Genomic DNA, 18747 nt, shown 5'->3' with positions numbered 1-18747 from the left:
ACTTCAAAGCAAAACATGAATCCAAGCTATCACTTAAGAATGTTAAATTAGCATATTTATTTTTTGATGGCCCCCCTCCCCCCCAACCTCACAGTAGTGACTGATGGTAAAGTTGATTAATTTAAAGGTGATCAGTCAATCGACACAATCAATCACTAAAAATCAATTATTCAATTAACCTACATTTCCGATTTCCAGGGTAAAAAAAAAAGTAACATGAAGGGTACTTGATGTTTTTATATACATTTAACAATTAATACATTTTGTACTGTATTGTATTTATTTAACATCTAAAAAGTATAAATGTTTGTTCTATTTGCGTTGTTTTTATGTAAAAGATTAAATGGGTTATGGCCTTTCATAAAAAAAAAATCCCTTAACACACAACTTCAAACAATAACATTAAATGTCAAAACCAACATTTCATATATAAAGCGATTTATTAGGTCAATATAGTTTACACTTGTCCCTTGTTTGGTCATCGCGGTTCTTTCAAACAAAACTGTCTTACATGCAAACAAATTGTACAAAACACCAAACCAAAATAAACATTCCAAAAAAAAAGACTGCACTAAATGAGAAAAGGACATGCAACCAACACAAGGTTTTGGCCTGACATATAAATACTAAAAAAAAGACTCTTCCCATAGTGCCCATTTGTACTTTTTTCTTGTTAATTATGTACATATTCACAAATCAATAAATAAAAGTGACAGCATATTTCCAAATAATGCTCAGTCTTGTTCATGGAGTCACCGGATCCTCTTCCAGTTTGTGCCTCATGCTGGAGTCGCTTTAATTATTAAGTGTTTCATATTTTTGTAATTTCTATCCTTTTCAAGAGCGTTTCACGGCCTGGTTCCTTGTTCTATTTGCTGGTGCTGGCTTCTCACGGCGAACCTATTGACGTGTACCGGGATGGGCACCACTATTTTGGGGTTCCTCACAGGCTCCCCGGAGCGGTTGTTGACGTTGCCGGCCTTGATCCGTTTCCACTTGGCCCTGCGGTTCTGGAACCAGATCTTCACCTGGACCTCGCTCAGTTTGAGCGCATGCGCAATCTGCGAGCGTTCGGTGAGAGAAAGGTACTTTTTGCAGTGGAACTCCTTCTCCAGTTCCAGCAGCTGCTCGCTGGTGAAAGCGGTTCGTCTCCTCCGGCTCTTCCCAGCCGAGGAGCCACCGGCCGGGAGCACGTCGTGGGGTCCCACTTTCAACTTGCCTTTCTGGGATAGGGCCGCGCAGGTGTTGCCGTCTGAGAAGCTCTCGTTCTCGCTGTCCACGGAACTGTCCTCCCGGTCACTGCACACGGTCTCTGAAGACTTGAGGTCCAGTTTCTCGTCGTCTGAACTGTACAGTTTGGTCTCGCCTAAAAAAAAGATTCTACAGTTAAAAGTTGTAAAAATGTGCAGTTTTGTGAACAAAAAGTGCAATTTTTAAAATACTTTCAGACATTTTTGTGCAATTGGCAATTATTCGCATCCCATACATACACCGAAGGCCTCTCTCTTAATCGATATGTATTACTATTTTTTTAAACTTTTGCATACCTAAAAATGGGCTAAACTATTGTGTCGTCTATCAGGTCCAACCAAATATTTAATTTTAATAAACATTTATTTAAAAAGTGCACTCCCACTTTTACGCACAAGTGCTACGCTTTCACGAACACCTTCGAGTCACTTTTTTCAATAATCACATCATTTATGGAAAAAGATTTGGTTTTTTTTTACCTGATATCGTCTGAAAACTTTCCGAGAAGTTGAGCAACTCGGAGCCTTTTTCCCGGCTGTGCAGCTCTTCCGAATGTGGGCTCTCCTGCCTCCTCCCCCCGGGCTCAGCGGCGCTCAGACGCGGGCCCGGCAGCTCTTGGGGCGGGTAAAAAGTGTCCGGCGGATCCGAGAAGCTGGGCATGGTGGTGGTAAGAGCCACCATGGAGGGCACACCTTGTCCCAAACTGGCGCAGAAGGTGTTAGTGAGACGGCCTGCGAAGGAAGCCAGAGGCGCCAGTGGAGGTATCCCGGAGGATAGAGGCGAGTGCGTTAACGCCTGTGGAATGACCAGAGGTCTGTAGGGCATGAACATCGGGTAGCCCGTGTAGAGCAGGTGTCCCGGTCTGGGCTGGGGGGTCCCTATGAGGGAATCGATAGAAAACGCAGTCCCTTGCCCTCCTGGTCTTTGCATCTTTGCATGCAAACTCCCCTGTTTTTCTTCTCCAAAAAAGCTCAAACTTTTCGGTGCAGTAGAATCCTGAGCCGCATCCCCGGAAGTGGAACACTTGGTAATATTTGGAGACCTGCAGTCCGCTTGTGTCCCTCACACCGTTACACCCCCTTTGTCCCCCTCTTATTTGTCCCACACTGACACATAAACACACGCTGCTTGGTTCTATACCTCTTGGCAACTCCTCCCTCTGTGATGTGAGCGCGCAAAGAGAGAGAGGGGGACAGAGGGAGGGTGAGCGCGCATTGGTTATCATGTGCAATACAAGAGGCATGAAAGGGGGTGTGGGGGTCCCTGGGGGCTCATCCATCTTCCTCAAATTACGCTTCATTTCCTTATTCACCCTCTGACTTTTTGGCTGTCCTGAGAGGCGGTCGTTTCCCAGTAGGGACTCCCCCCCCCCTCCTTTTTTTCCACCATAGACAGACTGCTCCAGTCCTTCCCCTTCTATCACCATCGACCACACCAAGCCAATCAGCTATTATTAATTTTGATTGATGATTAGCAATTACTCTGGATTCAAAACAACGCCGCCTTTTTGGAGCTGTTTGCCCCCCCATTGGCATCAAGAGTCTGGAGGGGAGGAAAGGCAGATGTCCCCCACCCCACTCCTCCACTCCTCCCTCCCTCGATCGCTCTCAGGCCTATTCTCCGGGGCCCCAAAACAATGTGTTTGGCCCCGGATAAAGAAGTGCTGCAACAATTGTCCCCTAGAGAGAGATACTTTGGGAAAATTAGATTCACATAAAAGGCGTGTATGCCAGGTCAACTGCAGCGTGGGTTTGCAACATGTTCTATAGCCAAAGTCAAATTAGGGAGGGGGGCTGAAGATTTCAAGTGACTTCATTTCAATCGGTACGCTCAACTTTCACCTAATTTTATCTGTTAAATGAACCAAAAGAAGACTTTTTTTTTTTACATCTGCTCTTGTGTTGTGTTCTTTCATCTTTAAGCATGGGTTTAATGACAGATCATTTTATCTAGTAAATGGCCATGGGAGCTGATGATTAGCCCTATTGAGTCCGGGGTGGCCAAGCTCTCCTCCAACGTCTCGTCTGATTGCACTGAAGACATCAACATAATATCACAACCCACCCTGATTAGCGGTGGAGGGCCAAGGCCAGCCGAATGCTGAGCATCACATCATGTGACTTCAGCAGCACCTCTCCGCTGAGGACATGCTGAGATGCACTCGTTTTGTATTAGGGATTCTCTTTTTATGTGGTGCTACTGAATATACATTTGTTTTCACAGTTTCAAAAGACAACTGATTTTTGTTGTAAAATTATTATTATATAATCGAATTAATAATTAATAATAATCTAATTATGATAATAAGAAGAAGACAAACCCGTCAAATTTGAGCAAAGTGGGAAAAAATAATCACATTTGTCACATGATCATTTAAGTTGCCAGATACTTATAAAAATATGCTGCAACTTTTTTTTAAAATAACTTTTTCAAAAATAAATGTGTATTTTACTTTAAAAATATACATATTACTGAGACATATCTGTATACAGCTGTAAATATTTTGAGCTTGAGCTGTTTTGAGCACAATCCCATTTTGCCCGAAACTTAAAAAAAAAAATGAAACGGAAAACAAGTGCATTAAACTGTCCAAAAGGGTGTATTTTTCCTGAAAATAAGTAACATACTATATAAAAGTTACAATCATATATGGCCGGGAATTATTAGGCAACCTCAAAGTGGGACACGTGTGTTCACATTCACATTAATTCTATAGAATTATTAAGTAGAAAATGATTGCTGACTAACGCTCTTCATGGACTAACAAGTGCATTTGTTAAATGATGAATACAGCACACACCTGAAACGGCACAGCCAGTACTTCATCACATCTAGTCTGTAGCTCCCTCTAGTGGTGAAAACCCAAACTGTGCTAAAAGCTGGAGGTAATGTACGATGACTCATCTCTTAACTTGTGCATTATTGGTTTTCTAGCAGCAGGTGACTTTTTCCTCAGTGCTTTAAAAGTGCTTTAGTGGACATAACCTCTGTAATCCAGGAGCAAGTACTTCTTGAGAAAGGTAGGCAGGTCCAGTTTTGGAACCACACTTTGCAGCTGACCCTCCAGGAAGGCCCTGAGTCTGAAGCGAGCCAAGTGCTGCAGGGAACGAGGAGTCCGTTCAAGGGAGAATACAGACTCGTAGAACTCCTTGTGCTCCTGGTTGAGGAGCAAATGCAAAAATTGTAGAGAGTAGATGGTAAATGTATAAATCAGTCCCCACTGGTTTGATTCAAATTTTAGTCTGGTTGCTGTTAAAATATGCTCAGCTTGGCATGCAACATTTTAGGTGAAAATAGCCCTGTTGTAAGTAGAATATATAGTATAAAGCAATGGTTCATGAAACTTGCCTTAAACACCTCAGGGGATACAGCCTCGACCCAGGTGTCGTTGACTTTGAGGTGACTGTAGGCGTTGAGCAGAACTTCAATGGTGCGTGGCGACTTGGAGCAGTGCTTCAAAACCTGAAAAAGCAACAAAAACAACACAAAAGAAAAGCAAGAGGATTCATACCTTCACTATTATCTAGACTTCATGAGCGAGCTCGGATTCAAAAGAAATAAAGTAATTAAACACTTGTGAAATGAACAGATTGGGGCTCCCTCCAGGGGTTTAACTGGAAATTATGCAATTAGTGGTAATTAATCTCCTATTAACACTTGCCTAATTAGGAAGCAGGCATTTTGTCTGGCTGACGTGGGTGCACTCATAGCTGTAAGCCTGCTTCCTGCAGTGAGAGCAAGGTGTCATGTTGTGTCATGAAATTAGAAGGATTGGGAAGTTGTCAGGTCTTGGAAATACCAAATGAACTGTCTAACTCAAGGTGCTGAAAGTGCAGCGCTGGATAATTATGCAAAATTAGCCATCTTGATGGCTAATTTGCAATTGGATGATCACAGACTCATAATTTAGGCAATCAAGGGACACCGAATCAGTTTGGATCCATTTTGGGACACTTTCCAATGAAATTTCCGTGAAATGCGTGTTATAATGAACCATACCACCTTTAAACTTAATTTGAGAGTCCTACCAGGGGAAGTGCTCCAGGCCACACCCGAATAGAGCCGTGGTTGAGCAGGGCACGGACAACCCGCTCAGGACTATGGGAGATCTTGTAGCACACCACCTTCAGGATGTTATGCATGGGAGCTTCGCCGCCATAGTCCATGTTATTAACGCAGGCCCCGTTGGCCAAGAGCAGATCCACCAAGTCTGCATTGACGTTCTTACACGCCATGTGCAGAGGGGTGTGTTTGTCTCGGTCCGTGGTGTGGAGGTCAGCTCCTGCCTTCAGCAGCAGCTGGCACACCTTGAAGTAACGTTGGAGGTCCTGCAGCTCCTGCGGCTGAGAGCAGGCGGCGTTCAGGGGTGTGAGACCTTCATCGTTCTGTTTGTCCACGGCCGCTCCGTAGCGTAGGTAAAGCTCTACGTGATTTGGCAGGCCGTTCCTGGCTGCCACATGTAAAGGGGTGTCGTCTTCATCTACAGTGCGTCCATTGATGGCTCCACCATGCTGAAGGAGATGCTTGGCACATCTGTAGGTGGAGAGCTGATCAGAGCTATACTGGACATTTGCAGTACTTCTGTGTCTTCGTTACTCACTCAAATGATTCAGGTGTCGTGCACAAGTGCAAAGGCATGCGGCCATCCTCTGAGACGGCGTTGGCATTGGCGCCGTGGACCAGCAGCAGTTTGGTACACTCAGACTCGCAGTTGGCGCAGGATTCGTGCAAGGCGGTGATGCCACCAGGTGCCAGGTCTATACTGGCTCCACGTTGCAGCAGGAGCCTCAGGCAGTCCGCAAAGCCTCGTCCGGCTGTGATGTGAAGCGGTGTTGTCAGCTCCTGCTCGTAGGTCAGCGACCAAAGTCCTGCAGAGAGGACGAATGACAGGGAACTTTGACGTCTGGAAAGCAAACAAGTGCAAAAAAAACCTACTCAAGCTTCTGTAGTTATATCTGAAGTTCTTCCAGTCTTCTATGTTGCTGGTGTCATAAATAGCATCAATCAGGTAGACGTATTCATCATCATCCGCAATGCTGATCAAGGTCAGCTCGTCTCCTACAAGCAGCGAGTTCCAAAACTGCAGGATGCAACCTGTGGCCTTGGCTGTGGCGATCACGTCGTTGCGGAACGTCTTGGGCTTGTGCCACTTGACCTTTGGTGCTGTATAGGCCATACTGGACCTAACTGGTTAGCTTTTTCAACGGTTTCGGAGGGTGGCTTGTGCGCTTATGTGTGTGTTGTTTGCGCAGACGAGGCTATTTCAGGAGGAGGTCATGTGATATGACCCCTTGAACTTTGCCAGTGCAGATCTCAGCCAATAATGGGTGTAGCGCACACACAGCAACCAGTTAAGTGAGTCAAGTGCTTTAAACTGACAATTAAACACAGATTGAATACAGAACTACAAATGTATGTAATGGTTTTGTTCCTTTAAGGGTCTCTATTTAGGACTTGAAGTCTCTTTAAATGAGTCAGTAAGCAAATGGTGGAAGAAATGAGTTAGTTTTGCCTGCAGTGGATCAGCAACCAGAACACAAAGCAAACACGTTTAATTTTATAGCAGACATGTGACCACTTCTAAAGATATTACCTTGTGATCTGTTTCTAAAAATACAGCATGACTGTGTTGTAAAGTCAGTACTCATTGAATTCAAGTCTCTTGAAGGCACCATCCTCATAAATTAGTAAATGCCACAAAATCCTAAATGAAGTCCGACTGATGACAAGATGTCTCTTACCCTCCCCCCGGCCAACCCATCGCATCTCCCCTCCCTGCGGCTCAATGATGAGGCTGGCCGTGGATCCTCGAGGAAAGAGGCGCTGCATGGCCTCCAGGTCGCCCGTATATACCGCATTTTGGATAACCACGTCTCGGCACACGGCCGGCTTCTGGAACGTGCTGGTCCTCAGTGGCACTCTCTCGCTGGCTTCCTTCTTCAACCTATAGCTAAGAAGGTGATGGGAGGCCAAACGCTGCTTGTACCTGTGTCTTTCCAGGATGTCCTCATCCACTTGAAGGGAGTGTAAAGCCGTGGATGTGAAGACAAAGCTGTTTCGCGACATGCTGGACAGCTTGACTCACTCAGGGAAAATCAGAAGAATTCAATCAAATGGAATGGAAAAGAAAGCTCTTGTTTCCACACCCTCTGAACACTGTCAACAGTGTGCCTACCAGCTGCTCAGCATTGCTTGTTTTGATATTTGGTATGAAGCCCTCCCTGCACTCTGGCAAGTAATGCTATTTTTGTCTCACGTGTTGTCATTCTGCAGGCTCCCTCAGAGATAGCTATGAAGCCCTGCTGTCTGGCTGCAATCATGACCACCCAAAAATCTCTGTGTACAGTAGATCCCCACTATTTGCGGGGGTTATTGTCCCAGACCATCCGCAAATATGAAATAAACCCGAGTAATTGATACGCCCATAAAGATGTCCTATTTTTGACACTCTAAGCAAGCCTGGAGTATGTTGCTGCATGGCTCACTCCTTCCCCCCCCAAACCCTTGTGCCAGCTTGACCTTGACGTTCTCCTCCAATTTTGGATCAACATTTGCAAAAAAAGCGACTGAAATTATTACATAACATTCAATTCCAGAACCCTCCCCGTCTCTCTTCAATTGCCATTATTCGCTCATGATGAAGGAAGCTAACAAGCACAACCGAGAATCACAATCCAGGTTTAAGTCCTCAATATGCATCATACACCTGTTAAACACATTTATGAGTTTAAAATGTATACCGTAGGTACTCACCACTAATTAATGATAAGAGGGATGCTCCCATCGGGGTTTCATGCTGTCGATCCCGATCATGTATGAGTGAGATCGTACATTTTTGTATTTATTTATGACAAGTGCTATTGGCCAGGGGTGCCATGTGGGGAAAAAGTAATTATTAAATAATAAAAAGGAGCCCAGTGTGATTTTTTTTTTTTTATCCATGGGGCCCAGAATTCCTGGCTGCACCCCTGCTATTGGCTATGTGATCTTAAAAAAGGAACCATAAAATCACCTTTAGACAAAAACATACTTTTCAAGAGAACATATATCACTTGTGAAAATTAGAGGATGAAGATACTTTTCCACAAGTACATTGTCTGAGCTCTGGCAGGGCTACATCTGTGAATACTGTATTTCCTTCCAGGGAGTAGTAGTGGGGCTCCAAGTGAGAGAGCAGTTGGTGGAACCCGGTATCTTCCACCGCAGAGAAAGGCTGGTCATGTAGTCTGATGAATTCAGTTATTTTTCAGGTTATTTGCTTAGGCTTCTGACTGTCACACACGTACAGGCGAGTGTTGGCTATCTCAGCTGCTGTTTGACTGACTTGCTGCACCGTGAGCCTCAAAAACTCACAAATACTTTGTCAAGCGTTTGTTCTTTCAATGCTGTTCTAAATGAAAGCTTTTTAACGAGCTACTCCGGCAAGATATTCTTCATGGCACGTGTTGCAGGATGCAAACTTTACAACACTCTCACAAATGGCATACATACACAGCAGACATGTTGGGTTTGCTGCCGCATGCCTGCGGAGTGTGAAGGAAAGAGGGAGGGGGACACTGCCCATGACATTAGAGCAGGACACTACACTGCACACAGGGACCTCTACAGAAGGCAGGCTGCAATACTACGAGTCACAGGTGATCGTTTTTGTGATCTGCATTGAAAGGCATTTATTGGCATATGCCGATCACATGCTTTTGCACACAAATCGGCCGAAACTGATTGGTGGCCGATTGATCGGTGCATCCCTAAATGACAATGAAAGATGATTGATAGAACTGATGGAAGTGAGTCACGGTGTAGCCTTTAGCCTGGTTGTCAGGCTAGCACTACAACCGCACTTTCGTCTGTTGTGACGCCGCCTCTATCTCTCTCTAAAGAGGCCAGCGGTGGTGCGGTGCTAATTCTAGTAACGACTTACGATCATTTATGAACTTGTGCTCACTTCACTGCAAGGTTTGAGGCTGGAATTCACAAATTTGCGGCATCAGTGAATATGTGGGGATCCAATGTACACTATTAAATGTTATCAGCATTAATTGGCTAGCCATCAACTGGCTTGAATTGACTGATTGTATTGACTTTAGAATTAGATTTTTAAAAATAATAATTAAGGACACTGTTACCTAAAACATGGTCTGTACAGTTATATGTTCAATGTTTTGGAAGTGTTTGGTTAAATGTTTTGGAACGTTCTAGAAAAAAAATATAATTCATCTTAATTAAAAAATGTTGCAGTTAAAACAATTTGGAAGTCCACCAGCTGTACGTGGATTCAAACGAAAAAGACAACTGCTCCTTTTTAACACCCCGTGTGTGTTCACTATGTTAGTAAAATATCGCTCAACGATTCAGTATTTTTCTTCTCTTTCACAAGCCTTAATGGATTTTATGTTCCCGCGAGGCTCCCTGCATCGGAGCATTAGGCTGAATGACTAGCCACCGCTGTGCGTGTCTGCCCCACGTGAAGTGTTCTAGATGGAGGAGGGACAGCACATAATTAAGCCTTTTAAAACCTACTCGCCAGGCACCCACTGAATAATATCTCTTTTGAATGATACACCATCATTTTCTCAGCAGTGTGGTGATATTCTTGCATTTATAAATGTATATATTCCAAACCAAACTCAGTATACAGTACACTTAATTATAAATGTAGAAAAGGTTATTCTTAATTTATCAATACAGAGAAATATATCTGAGCTGAGCTTTACACAAACGCCGAGCTGCAGTGTATCTCTACCTTATGGTTTTGAAGCAGGTCATTATGTTACAGTTGGGTAATGGATACCACATTAAATTGAAGGCGAGTAGAGTTCCAAGTTTGAGAACACACATTACCAGGGACTAGGAATATTGTTCTCCGTGGCTGGAGTACATCCTTTTTAAATGATATACATAATGAGTTTATAATATGCATCTGGGCTACCTCCTCTCTACTTTGATGTCTTGCAAATGGCCCGGGTGTCATCAGCAAAACATGTAGGCACTTTCCCGCCTCATTGGCTCCCAAATGTATTTTAAATATCATTCCTTGTAACGCAATTATTTAAAACGCTGAACTAAACACTTACTAATGGGGGGAAAATAAAAGACGGCGACTTCGATAAAAATTCATTTCTCAAATGGTTGGACTTGGTGTTTCTTGTTTTTGTAAAGAAGCAGCAGCTCTGATGACAACAAAACCATCAATAACACGCCCCCTATGGACATGTGAAATGTTTGGCTTTCTTGCATTACTTTACCGTCACAAGCCGTGCAGCTTCATAGCTTTTTCTCCTTTCTGGTCAGCCGCCTTCCTCTCCCAGGGTGGTAAGAAATAGGCTGGACATTAGCCCTGATGAAAGAGAGCCACTTCATTTATGCAATCATACGCAATTACTTCCCTCTGATTGTGTGCCTCTTAATACTGTTTAGAGCACTGTGGCACAGCTTTAACTAGAACCCTCCTGCCACATTGTACAGTCATTTAAATATACTGTGAACATGATGAAACGTAATTAGAGCAGTAGCAAATGCTAATGGCGTTGTAGTTTAATCTGTTGTTAGTTTAAAGCAAAATTACCGAACAAAGTCTCGGTTTTGAGCGCATACGTAGTGTGTGTAAAAGGACATTAGCTGAAAAGTGGAGTGTTATGATACTATTTAAAATGCCCAAAGTTGCTCTAATGTTATTTTTATTCTTTTCAAGTAATTGACTATAATATTCGCTCCTACACACTCTCAAGGTTGTTGTCAATTTATTTTTATATGTCTTTTTTTCTGCTTCTTTAGTTTGTTGAATGATACATTTTTTGTATAATGTATTCTTCTTCTTACAGGCATTTTTTAGTCCTTTTGTCATCCATGGCTGGTTGTTTTTCTTTTGCTTCTTGGACATTTCTTGCCTGGGACAGTTCTTATCATAGAGCTCCATAGAAGTGTTTATAAAGTGACCATATGCTTCATCCACACCTTTTGCACTGGAGACACTCGCCCATCTTTGCTCTTCTAGAGCTATCCTCTGTGCGCAGTCTTTGAAAAGTCTTTTTAGCTACCATCTGTCTTTTCTTATAATGTTCATTGTAAATTACAAACACTGGAAGATGATCACTGATGTTGTTGATTAACAGGCCACTAGTTGTGTTATTATCAAAGTCATTGGTGAATATATCATGGATAAGGGTGGCACAGTGGTCTGTTATTCTGCTTGGTCTGCTGATTTTAGGATATAGACTCAAACTATACATTGTATCTATGAAGTCATCAATTTCCTTGTACTATGGATTGAAAAGATCAATATCTTTGAAGTCTCCACATATGAAATTTGTTTTTTGACCTACAGTATAGTCTGCAAAGGTTGTCGTTCTCAATTCTCAAACATTCCAATCTTCGACTTTGGAGTTTTACATAAGCAACTTATTAACACAATTCTGCTTTTTTTCCTTCCCGATTTTGATCGTTATACATTCTAGGATGTTATCAATAACAAATTATGTATTCTTGACCATTTTGTAGTTTAGATGTTTGTCCACGTACACAGCCACACCTCCTCCACTTGAATTGTTCTGGTTTATACAGGTCATTTCATATCCTTCCAGCTCAAAGTCCATACTTTGTAAGCATTAATCCAAGTTTCTGAGATTGCGATTACTTTGAAGGGTTCTTTGAATTGGTTCAAATATTGTTTGATGTTGTTAAAGTTTGCATGCACGCGTTTGCTGTTTATGTGGATAATTGACAACCTGTTGCCGATATTAGAATTACTGTTGTATTGCTCCTCCGTATAATAACAACAGTCACTTGTGATGTGAAAAAAAAAAAAGTTTGTGTCCGGATCTACGTCATTTTCCAAATCCAGTTGTTTGTGATCTGTGAAACAAAAGGCGTCCAATTGTACATCTTCTTGTGGCATATTAATGACGTTGTTGGAGCTGGTTTCCTTTTCCATGTTGGGATGCACCTCAGAATTGATCTAGATCCTATATGTCTTTGACAACAAGAACTCTGGCTTCTGGTCCTCATTTAATTTAATGAAGATTTTGCAATTTACACTCCAAGTACCTTGGATCCTTCCTTGCTTCCTCAGATCACGTGCTTTCTTGGCGATTTCAGCATTGCGCTTTGTCAGGTGGTCATTCATATAGATGTTTGTGCCTTTCAGCTTCTTTCCCTGTTTCAGCAGTGCAGTCTTGAATTTCCTGTTAGTGAACTTGATGATGATGACGGGTGTGGTGCTGTTCCTGCCATACAGTGGGATAAAAGTATCAATAGTTTGGATAATAGTTTGTCGACAGCCACCTCCTTAGACTGCAAAAAATGACAACTTGTTGCTCCGTTGAAGTGACATCCGTTTCGTCTGGTTTGTCCTTATTCGCCACTGCCCTGGCATAGGACCTGGGTTTGTTCCGAAGCCGCGTCATGACCACGTCATCCATTTGTGTGTTCTGATCCATGTCATCTATGGTGATTTTCAGTTGCTCAATTATTTTGTCTTTTTCTTCAATCTCTTTTTTTGAGAGTGGCTCTCAGTGCCGTATTACTTTCCTGTTATTCTTTGTTCTCCACTCTCAGACTTTGAACTTCATCCGTCAAGTCCTGGACCTTCTGCATTCAGGAGCCCATCTTTTGTGGCATGGGATCCAGCGTCTTTAACAAATCACATCGCAAAATTATAACTGGAGCAGACTGCTTATGTTGCATTTATTTTTTACTTTAAAGTCGTGGATAACTTCTTTTTACACCTGTATTGAATATTACAACACAGTATGTGAGGCGCGTCTGCCACATCACTTTTATCACACCCACTAAGAGTTTTTTTTAATTACTTTGTTGAATATTACAATAATTAACTTATTTTTACACTTCTAAGGATATTGCAAATGTTAATTAAAAAATACAGTTGACACATTAGCTCACATAAACAGTTAACATGAAAATAGACAAGCTTACATGGCCACAGACAAACAGTCTTAATTTTTTTCTTTCCATTAGCCAATCAATGTTGTTTTTTACAGATGCATTCAATGCATCAGCTCTATAAAAAGTGGTAAAAATGACTGAAATCTCCCCCATGTCTGTTTAGGATGCTTAAGATGTTGCAGGAGAACCCAAATGAATTTATAGAGCATTAAATCAAACCGTTGCTCCAAACTACTCTGCGGTAGCATGATTACATTTCTATATTATTTGAGCCCACTCCATACAATGCAATGCATCGGTCCTTGCGGATTCCAATTGTCTCTCAATGCAACTGATCAACATGCAAATAGCCCTCTGCTTCATCGTGACAATAGAGAGCGTCATATTTCAGCCTAATAGTCTTGAATAACTTTAACCATCTATCACAACCTCATTTCAATTGTGGCCACGGTTAATACGTGCTTCCCTGCCAAGTGGAACATTTTCTAATGATGTGCTCCCGACGCAAAAACAAGGCAAGGCAGCCCAGGCTGTGCATCAGTCACTAATGCAGCCATCCATAATATGTACCATAGCAGCGTGCCTAAAGGAGACAGCCAGCGTATGACTACCGCTAGGCGTGGGCGCAGTGTCAGTGTGAAAACTTAAATGTCTGTGATAATCAAAGTTGCTGGCATCAAATATTGCAATCAACATCATGGCAGCATCTGTAGACGGCACATTATTATTCATAATACCTTGTTCAAATGGAACCCTACTGATAAACAGAGCATAGATGCAATATGTAAACCCCCATCTTAATTAAAAAGACCTTTATCCTGTCCTACATTGTATGCAGATTGGATTCCAGAAACTGCCAGTGCCATTTTTCTGTAATCAAGTGTTTTTTTGATTAGAAGGCACAACTGGGTTAACTTTGTTGCAGTTTTCATTTTATAGGTTTGCAAGTGTAGAACCAATCAAAAGTTTAGACTCAGTCTCTCATGCTGTTGAAGGAGAGTGAGAGAGGTGCGCTCCAGATCCTATTGTATAAAACTAAGAACACCAAAATATCAAATCCAGAGAGAAGATAGCGTGGTTTGATGAACGTGAGTGACAGGTGCAGTGTGATTGGACCATCCATCCAGCCTTGATTTGGTTGTGGTCACTACATAAACCTGAGGATGAGAATAGCAATAACATCTTCAGTGCCTTTATGGAAGGTAATAGGTAGTTCCTTCTATTTTCAGTAAAAAAAAAAGTAAAATAAATGGATTTATTGATAAAATAAACCACATAATCTGGCTAATGATATCTGTATTGGCCCTGCCCACTGAATGGTCCGGGCCACTGCCCAGTGGTTTGGGACCCCTCACCTAGACTACTTCAATAATGGAACATAACTAAAAAAAAAAAGATGGAATTTGGACGTTACAAACTGGACAGCGTCTCTGAACACAATGTTTGTTTAGCAGAAATAAAACATGAGATTCACAGCTTTCCCATAGTCATGGTTGCAACTCGCCATTAAACCAAAAGAAGAACAGCAGCTTTCTCGTTGCTGGGTTTCACGTGATCACATCCGGTTGTTGTTGGCCCCGCCTAAAAGAGACGGGGGGGGGGGGGCAAACAAGCGTATTTGTAACGAGAAGTTACGTAAAATCAGAGCTAAAATGCGGCGTACATATGCCGTTCTTGCATGTGGAAACCGTTCAAAAATGCATTTCGCAAAATCTAATACTAAGACCCATGTAGGCCATCACATTGGGAAAAAAATTCAGGAAACAACCAAAAACACAGAGAGAAGCCACCTTTCTTAGCGTTTGCTAAACCTGTCGCTCTTGTTGAAAGGAGCCAAGGATGGACGTGCTCCAGTTTACAGTCAGCAACAAACAACAAGCACAATTAATGCTAAAAGTACAAGTTAAAACGTTGTTGGAACTTGAAAATGTGAAATGCAGAAATAATTGCCTCACAGAAAACCATAAAGTTGTCATTTCCTCATACATTCATCGAAATGCTTCAAGTGCCCAAAAACACCATAAATATACTGCCAAGATTACAAATTCTGCAATGTTGCTATAAAACAAAATGGAAAAGTAACATATAAAGTAAAAAATGTACATAACACATATTGAAATATGTGAAGAGATCGTGCTGTTGACGGACTCTTGATTCCGCCGAGGGCTCCACGCACCTCAGCCTGCATCACTGTCCCTGCTGGCCCATAATGGCAGTTGAGGTGTCCCAGGTGTCTCCACCCAAGTTCTCAGGTTCTCCTGAACTTCAGAGCAGAACAGTGTAAACAATGCAGCGAAACAATGAAGGACACTGGATTCTGGAGGAGCGGCTGTGGTTGCTGGGTCCTTGGGTGGTGAGGCAGGAGCTCTTCTCTTGCTCTTCTTCTCATCTCTCGGTGGCAGCACAGGATCTGGTCCAGGCCCATTGTAATGCCTCAAAGCGTGGAGGAGATTAACCGTCAGTCGTCTTACTCCACCTCTGTTCAGGTGTGGGCCTTTTCCTTTAAACAGATCCTTTTTGTACCAGAAGAGATTGGAATTCTCAATGAAGTGCAGTCCTCTGCACTCACAGACTTTGGAAAGCCATGTGTTAAGCTGAAGCAGCCGGCTGAATTTGTTCATTCTCCTGTCGATGTTTGGAAGAGGTCCACTGGTGAACGTTGGTACTGCCACTTTATCAAGACTTTCAAATACTTCATTAAAAGTCTTATTTTTTTAAGGTTTCAGACTTTTGCTTTCTGCCGTCAACTGCACACACATGAACAGTCAGATGAAAAACACCCCCTGGTGTTTTTCCAGTTCCTCAGGTGTCAGTTTTGTTATGTCAGAGACAGTGGCACTTGGGTAGCTGGAAGTAGCTAGTCTGTAAATGTTAGATATGACTCAATCTCCGAGCACCAGAGTATCTTTGACCTTAACACTTGGCACAGCTAGTCACAGTCTGTCTGCTGCTTTGTGCTGACTTCATGATGATAGTTTTCTCTCTATTTGTTATTAACAGTCACATTTGGCTCTGACAGTAGTAAAAATATGTTTGTTAGCTTTATTTCGGGTGATGATAACTCTCCGTAGATACCAACATTTCATTGGCTTTGGGTTAGCACCAAGCCTATTATAAGTGTCTTTACAGAGTGTTGGAAAAGACACAGTATCGTTTCGGTTGTATGTAACAGTCTTATCACCCTTTCCTTTGGAGGTAAATGTGGACATCTTACCACTGGAGCGTTTCATGAAGTCCTTTTTCGATTTTTAAGGCAAAAATCCTTGCTTGTAGCACACAAATCTCTTTCTGATATATCCGACAGCTTCCCCAAGGAAACTTTGTTTGGATTACTCCTCCTGGCATGTTAAGAGAATTGTTGTCGCTGGCTCGTCTTATATGTTGGAAATTAAAAAATGATTCAAAAAGTCTTGGTTCACTTATCTCCAAAACTTAGGAAAAAGTAGAACGATTTGGAAAAAAGTGGAAGTGGAAAAAAAAGTGGTAAGCGACAGAAGCAAGCAGGAGCTGTGTACCTGCATACACTAGCCACATGAGGTCGGGCATTGTCGTGGACCAGGAGGAACCCAGGTCCCACTGCACCAGCGTAGGTTCTGACAATGGGTCCAAGGATTTCATCCCGATACCTAATAGCAGTCAGGGTGCCATTATCTAACCTGTAGAGGTCTGTGCGTCCTTCCAGGGATATGCCTCCCCAGACCATCACTGACCCACCACCGGTCATGCTGAATGATGTTGCAGGCAGCATAACGCTCCCCACGGCATCTCCAGACCCTTTCACGTCTGTCGCATGTGCTCAGGTTGAACTTGCTCTCATCAGTGAAGAGCACAGGGCACCAGTGGTGTAGTTGCCAATTCTGGTGGTCTATGGCAAATGCCAATCGAGCTCTACGGTGCTGGACAGTGAGCACAGGACCCACTACAGGACGTCGGGCCCTCAGGCCACCCTCATGGAGCCTGTTTCTGATTGTTTGGTCAGAAACATTCACACCAGTGGCCTGCTGGAGGTCATTTTGTAGGGCTCCGGCAGTGCTCATCCTGTTCCTCCTTGCACAAAGGAGCAGATACCGATCCTGCTGAGGGTTGAAGGACCTTCTACGGCCCTGTCCAGCTCTCCTGGAGTTACTACCTGTCTCCTGGAATCTCCTCCATGCGTCCATGTACCTCAGTGATGCCCTGGTCCAGATCTGGGAGGAGATCCCCCAGGACACCATCCGTAGTCTCATTAGGAGCATGTCCCGACGTTGTCAGGCATACGTACAAGCACGTGGGGGCCACACAAACTATTGACAATCATTTTGAGTTGCTACAATGACATTTTAGCAAAATGGACCAGTGTGCTGCATCATTTTTTCACTTTCATTTTTGGGGTGTCTTTGATTTCCCCCCTCTATAGGGTGATCATTTTCAGTTCTATCAAATTATGTGGCATCATTTTGTTACTAATACATCACCCACTTATTATCAGGAAAGATATTCAAGATCATTTTCCCCCCAGTTTAGATCTGATGTGTTTTCAAAGTGTTCCTCTAATTTTTTTGAGCAGTGTGTATATATATATAGTAGTTTTAATGCTTAATGAAATATACTTGTTTTGTTCTAAAGCAACAATACTCCTAAAAAAAAAAAAAAAGTGTGATTGTACCAAAAATTCACTTAATTGAGAAAAACTTCATAAATGCTATTACAATTCTTTTTAAAACTGTAAATTTGTAATTTGTAAATTCACTAGTTTTTACATTTATAATCTAGATAAAGAGTAATATTTTCTTGAATCAAGTTTTATAATTTTGTACATTTACACAGATTTTATGACTAGATTTAATATAAATATTGGTACGCTCTATGAAATTTGCTGTGCAGCCTTCACATTGGTCAGAGATCAGCAAATCATTAAGAAACGGTTGCTTAAAATGGACTTTTTTTAAATGCATTTTTTGCAATGTAGATATATTTTCTGTGTGTTAGTCCGTTCCAGTTTTATTCTTAATTTACGACAAATATTAATCTGTTGAAGAATAATCTTTTCAGGGAAATCGTTTGTGCCAACAAAATATAGCTTGTGTAATATTATTGCCCAGAGAGCCTAAGCGGAGGTTTAGTCATTCATCTGTGTTGGTAATCAAAAATTGTTTACAGTAATGACCTTTCTTTAATAAACTGAACGTTAAAACAGTGTTGTGGAATCTTTAAATATTTTATCTGTTGGGAAACCCAAAATAACTTATTTTGAGATTTATTTGCTCAATTTTAACATTTCTGAATTAAACTAGACAAAAAGTAATTCCTCACTCTAAAATTAAGGTTATACTATAAAGTCAATGAGTCACTTTTCAGAATTAGAATATGTCAAACGCCCCCTTTCATGTGAAAGCGCACTTAGCACAAAGACGAAAACTGGACTTGAGGAAGTAAGTTGATAACCACCGTCGCGGGATCAATTAAGTCTGATGGCGTTGCATCTTGAGCAGAAAGCCTGGGTTTATTCAGCCACTTACACGCCCCAAATGCGAAAGTTTGTGGCAATATGTTTGCAAACGCAGCTGTGTAATGGTGCCCCCTAGCGATGGAGCCAAAGATGACATTACGTGTAAA

General features: G+C 42.2%; 2 protein-coding genes across 2 annotated transcripts; both read right to left on the bottom strand.

The window, feature by feature from the left end:
- Positions 1-296: 296 nt before the first annotated feature.
- Positions 297-2707, bottom strand: gbx1 (gastrulation brain homeobox 1). The gene is made up of 2 exons (XM_054767889.1): positions 1731-2707; positions 297-1366 (listed from the first exon to the last, which is right to left on the bottom strand). The coding sequence occupies exons 1-2, from the start codon at positions 2179-2181 to the stop codon at positions 849-851; spliced, it is 969 nt and encodes a 322-aa protein (XP_054623864.1). The 5' UTR covers positions 2182-2707; the 3' UTR covers positions 297-848.
- A 152-nt stretch (positions 2708-2859) lies between these two features.
- On the bottom strand, positions 2860-7411 carry asb10 (ankyrin repeat and SOCS box containing 10). The gene is made up of 5 exons (XM_054768020.1): positions 6993-7411; positions 5852-6119; positions 5280-5784; positions 4600-4713; positions 2860-4408 (listed from the first exon to the last, which is right to left on the bottom strand). Exons 1-5 carry the CDS (start codon positions 7315-7317, stop codon positions 4223-4225), a joined length of 1398 nt encoding a protein of 465 aa, XP_054623995.1. The 5' UTR covers positions 7318-7411; the 3' UTR covers positions 2860-4222.
- Positions 7412-18747: the final 11336 nt, after the last annotated feature.

The sequence above is a fragment of the Dunckerocampus dactyliophorus genome, chromosome 2, assembly GCF_027744805.1.
Source record: "Dunckerocampus dactyliophorus isolate RoL2022-P2 chromosome 2, RoL_Ddac_1.1, whole genome shotgun sequence".
Lineage (NCBI taxonomy): Eukaryota > Metazoa > Chordata > Actinopteri > Syngnathiformes > Syngnathidae > Dunckerocampus > Dunckerocampus dactyliophorus.
Note: the sequence above shows the minus strand (reverse complement) of the source record. Positions and strands in the feature narration are given on the sequence as shown.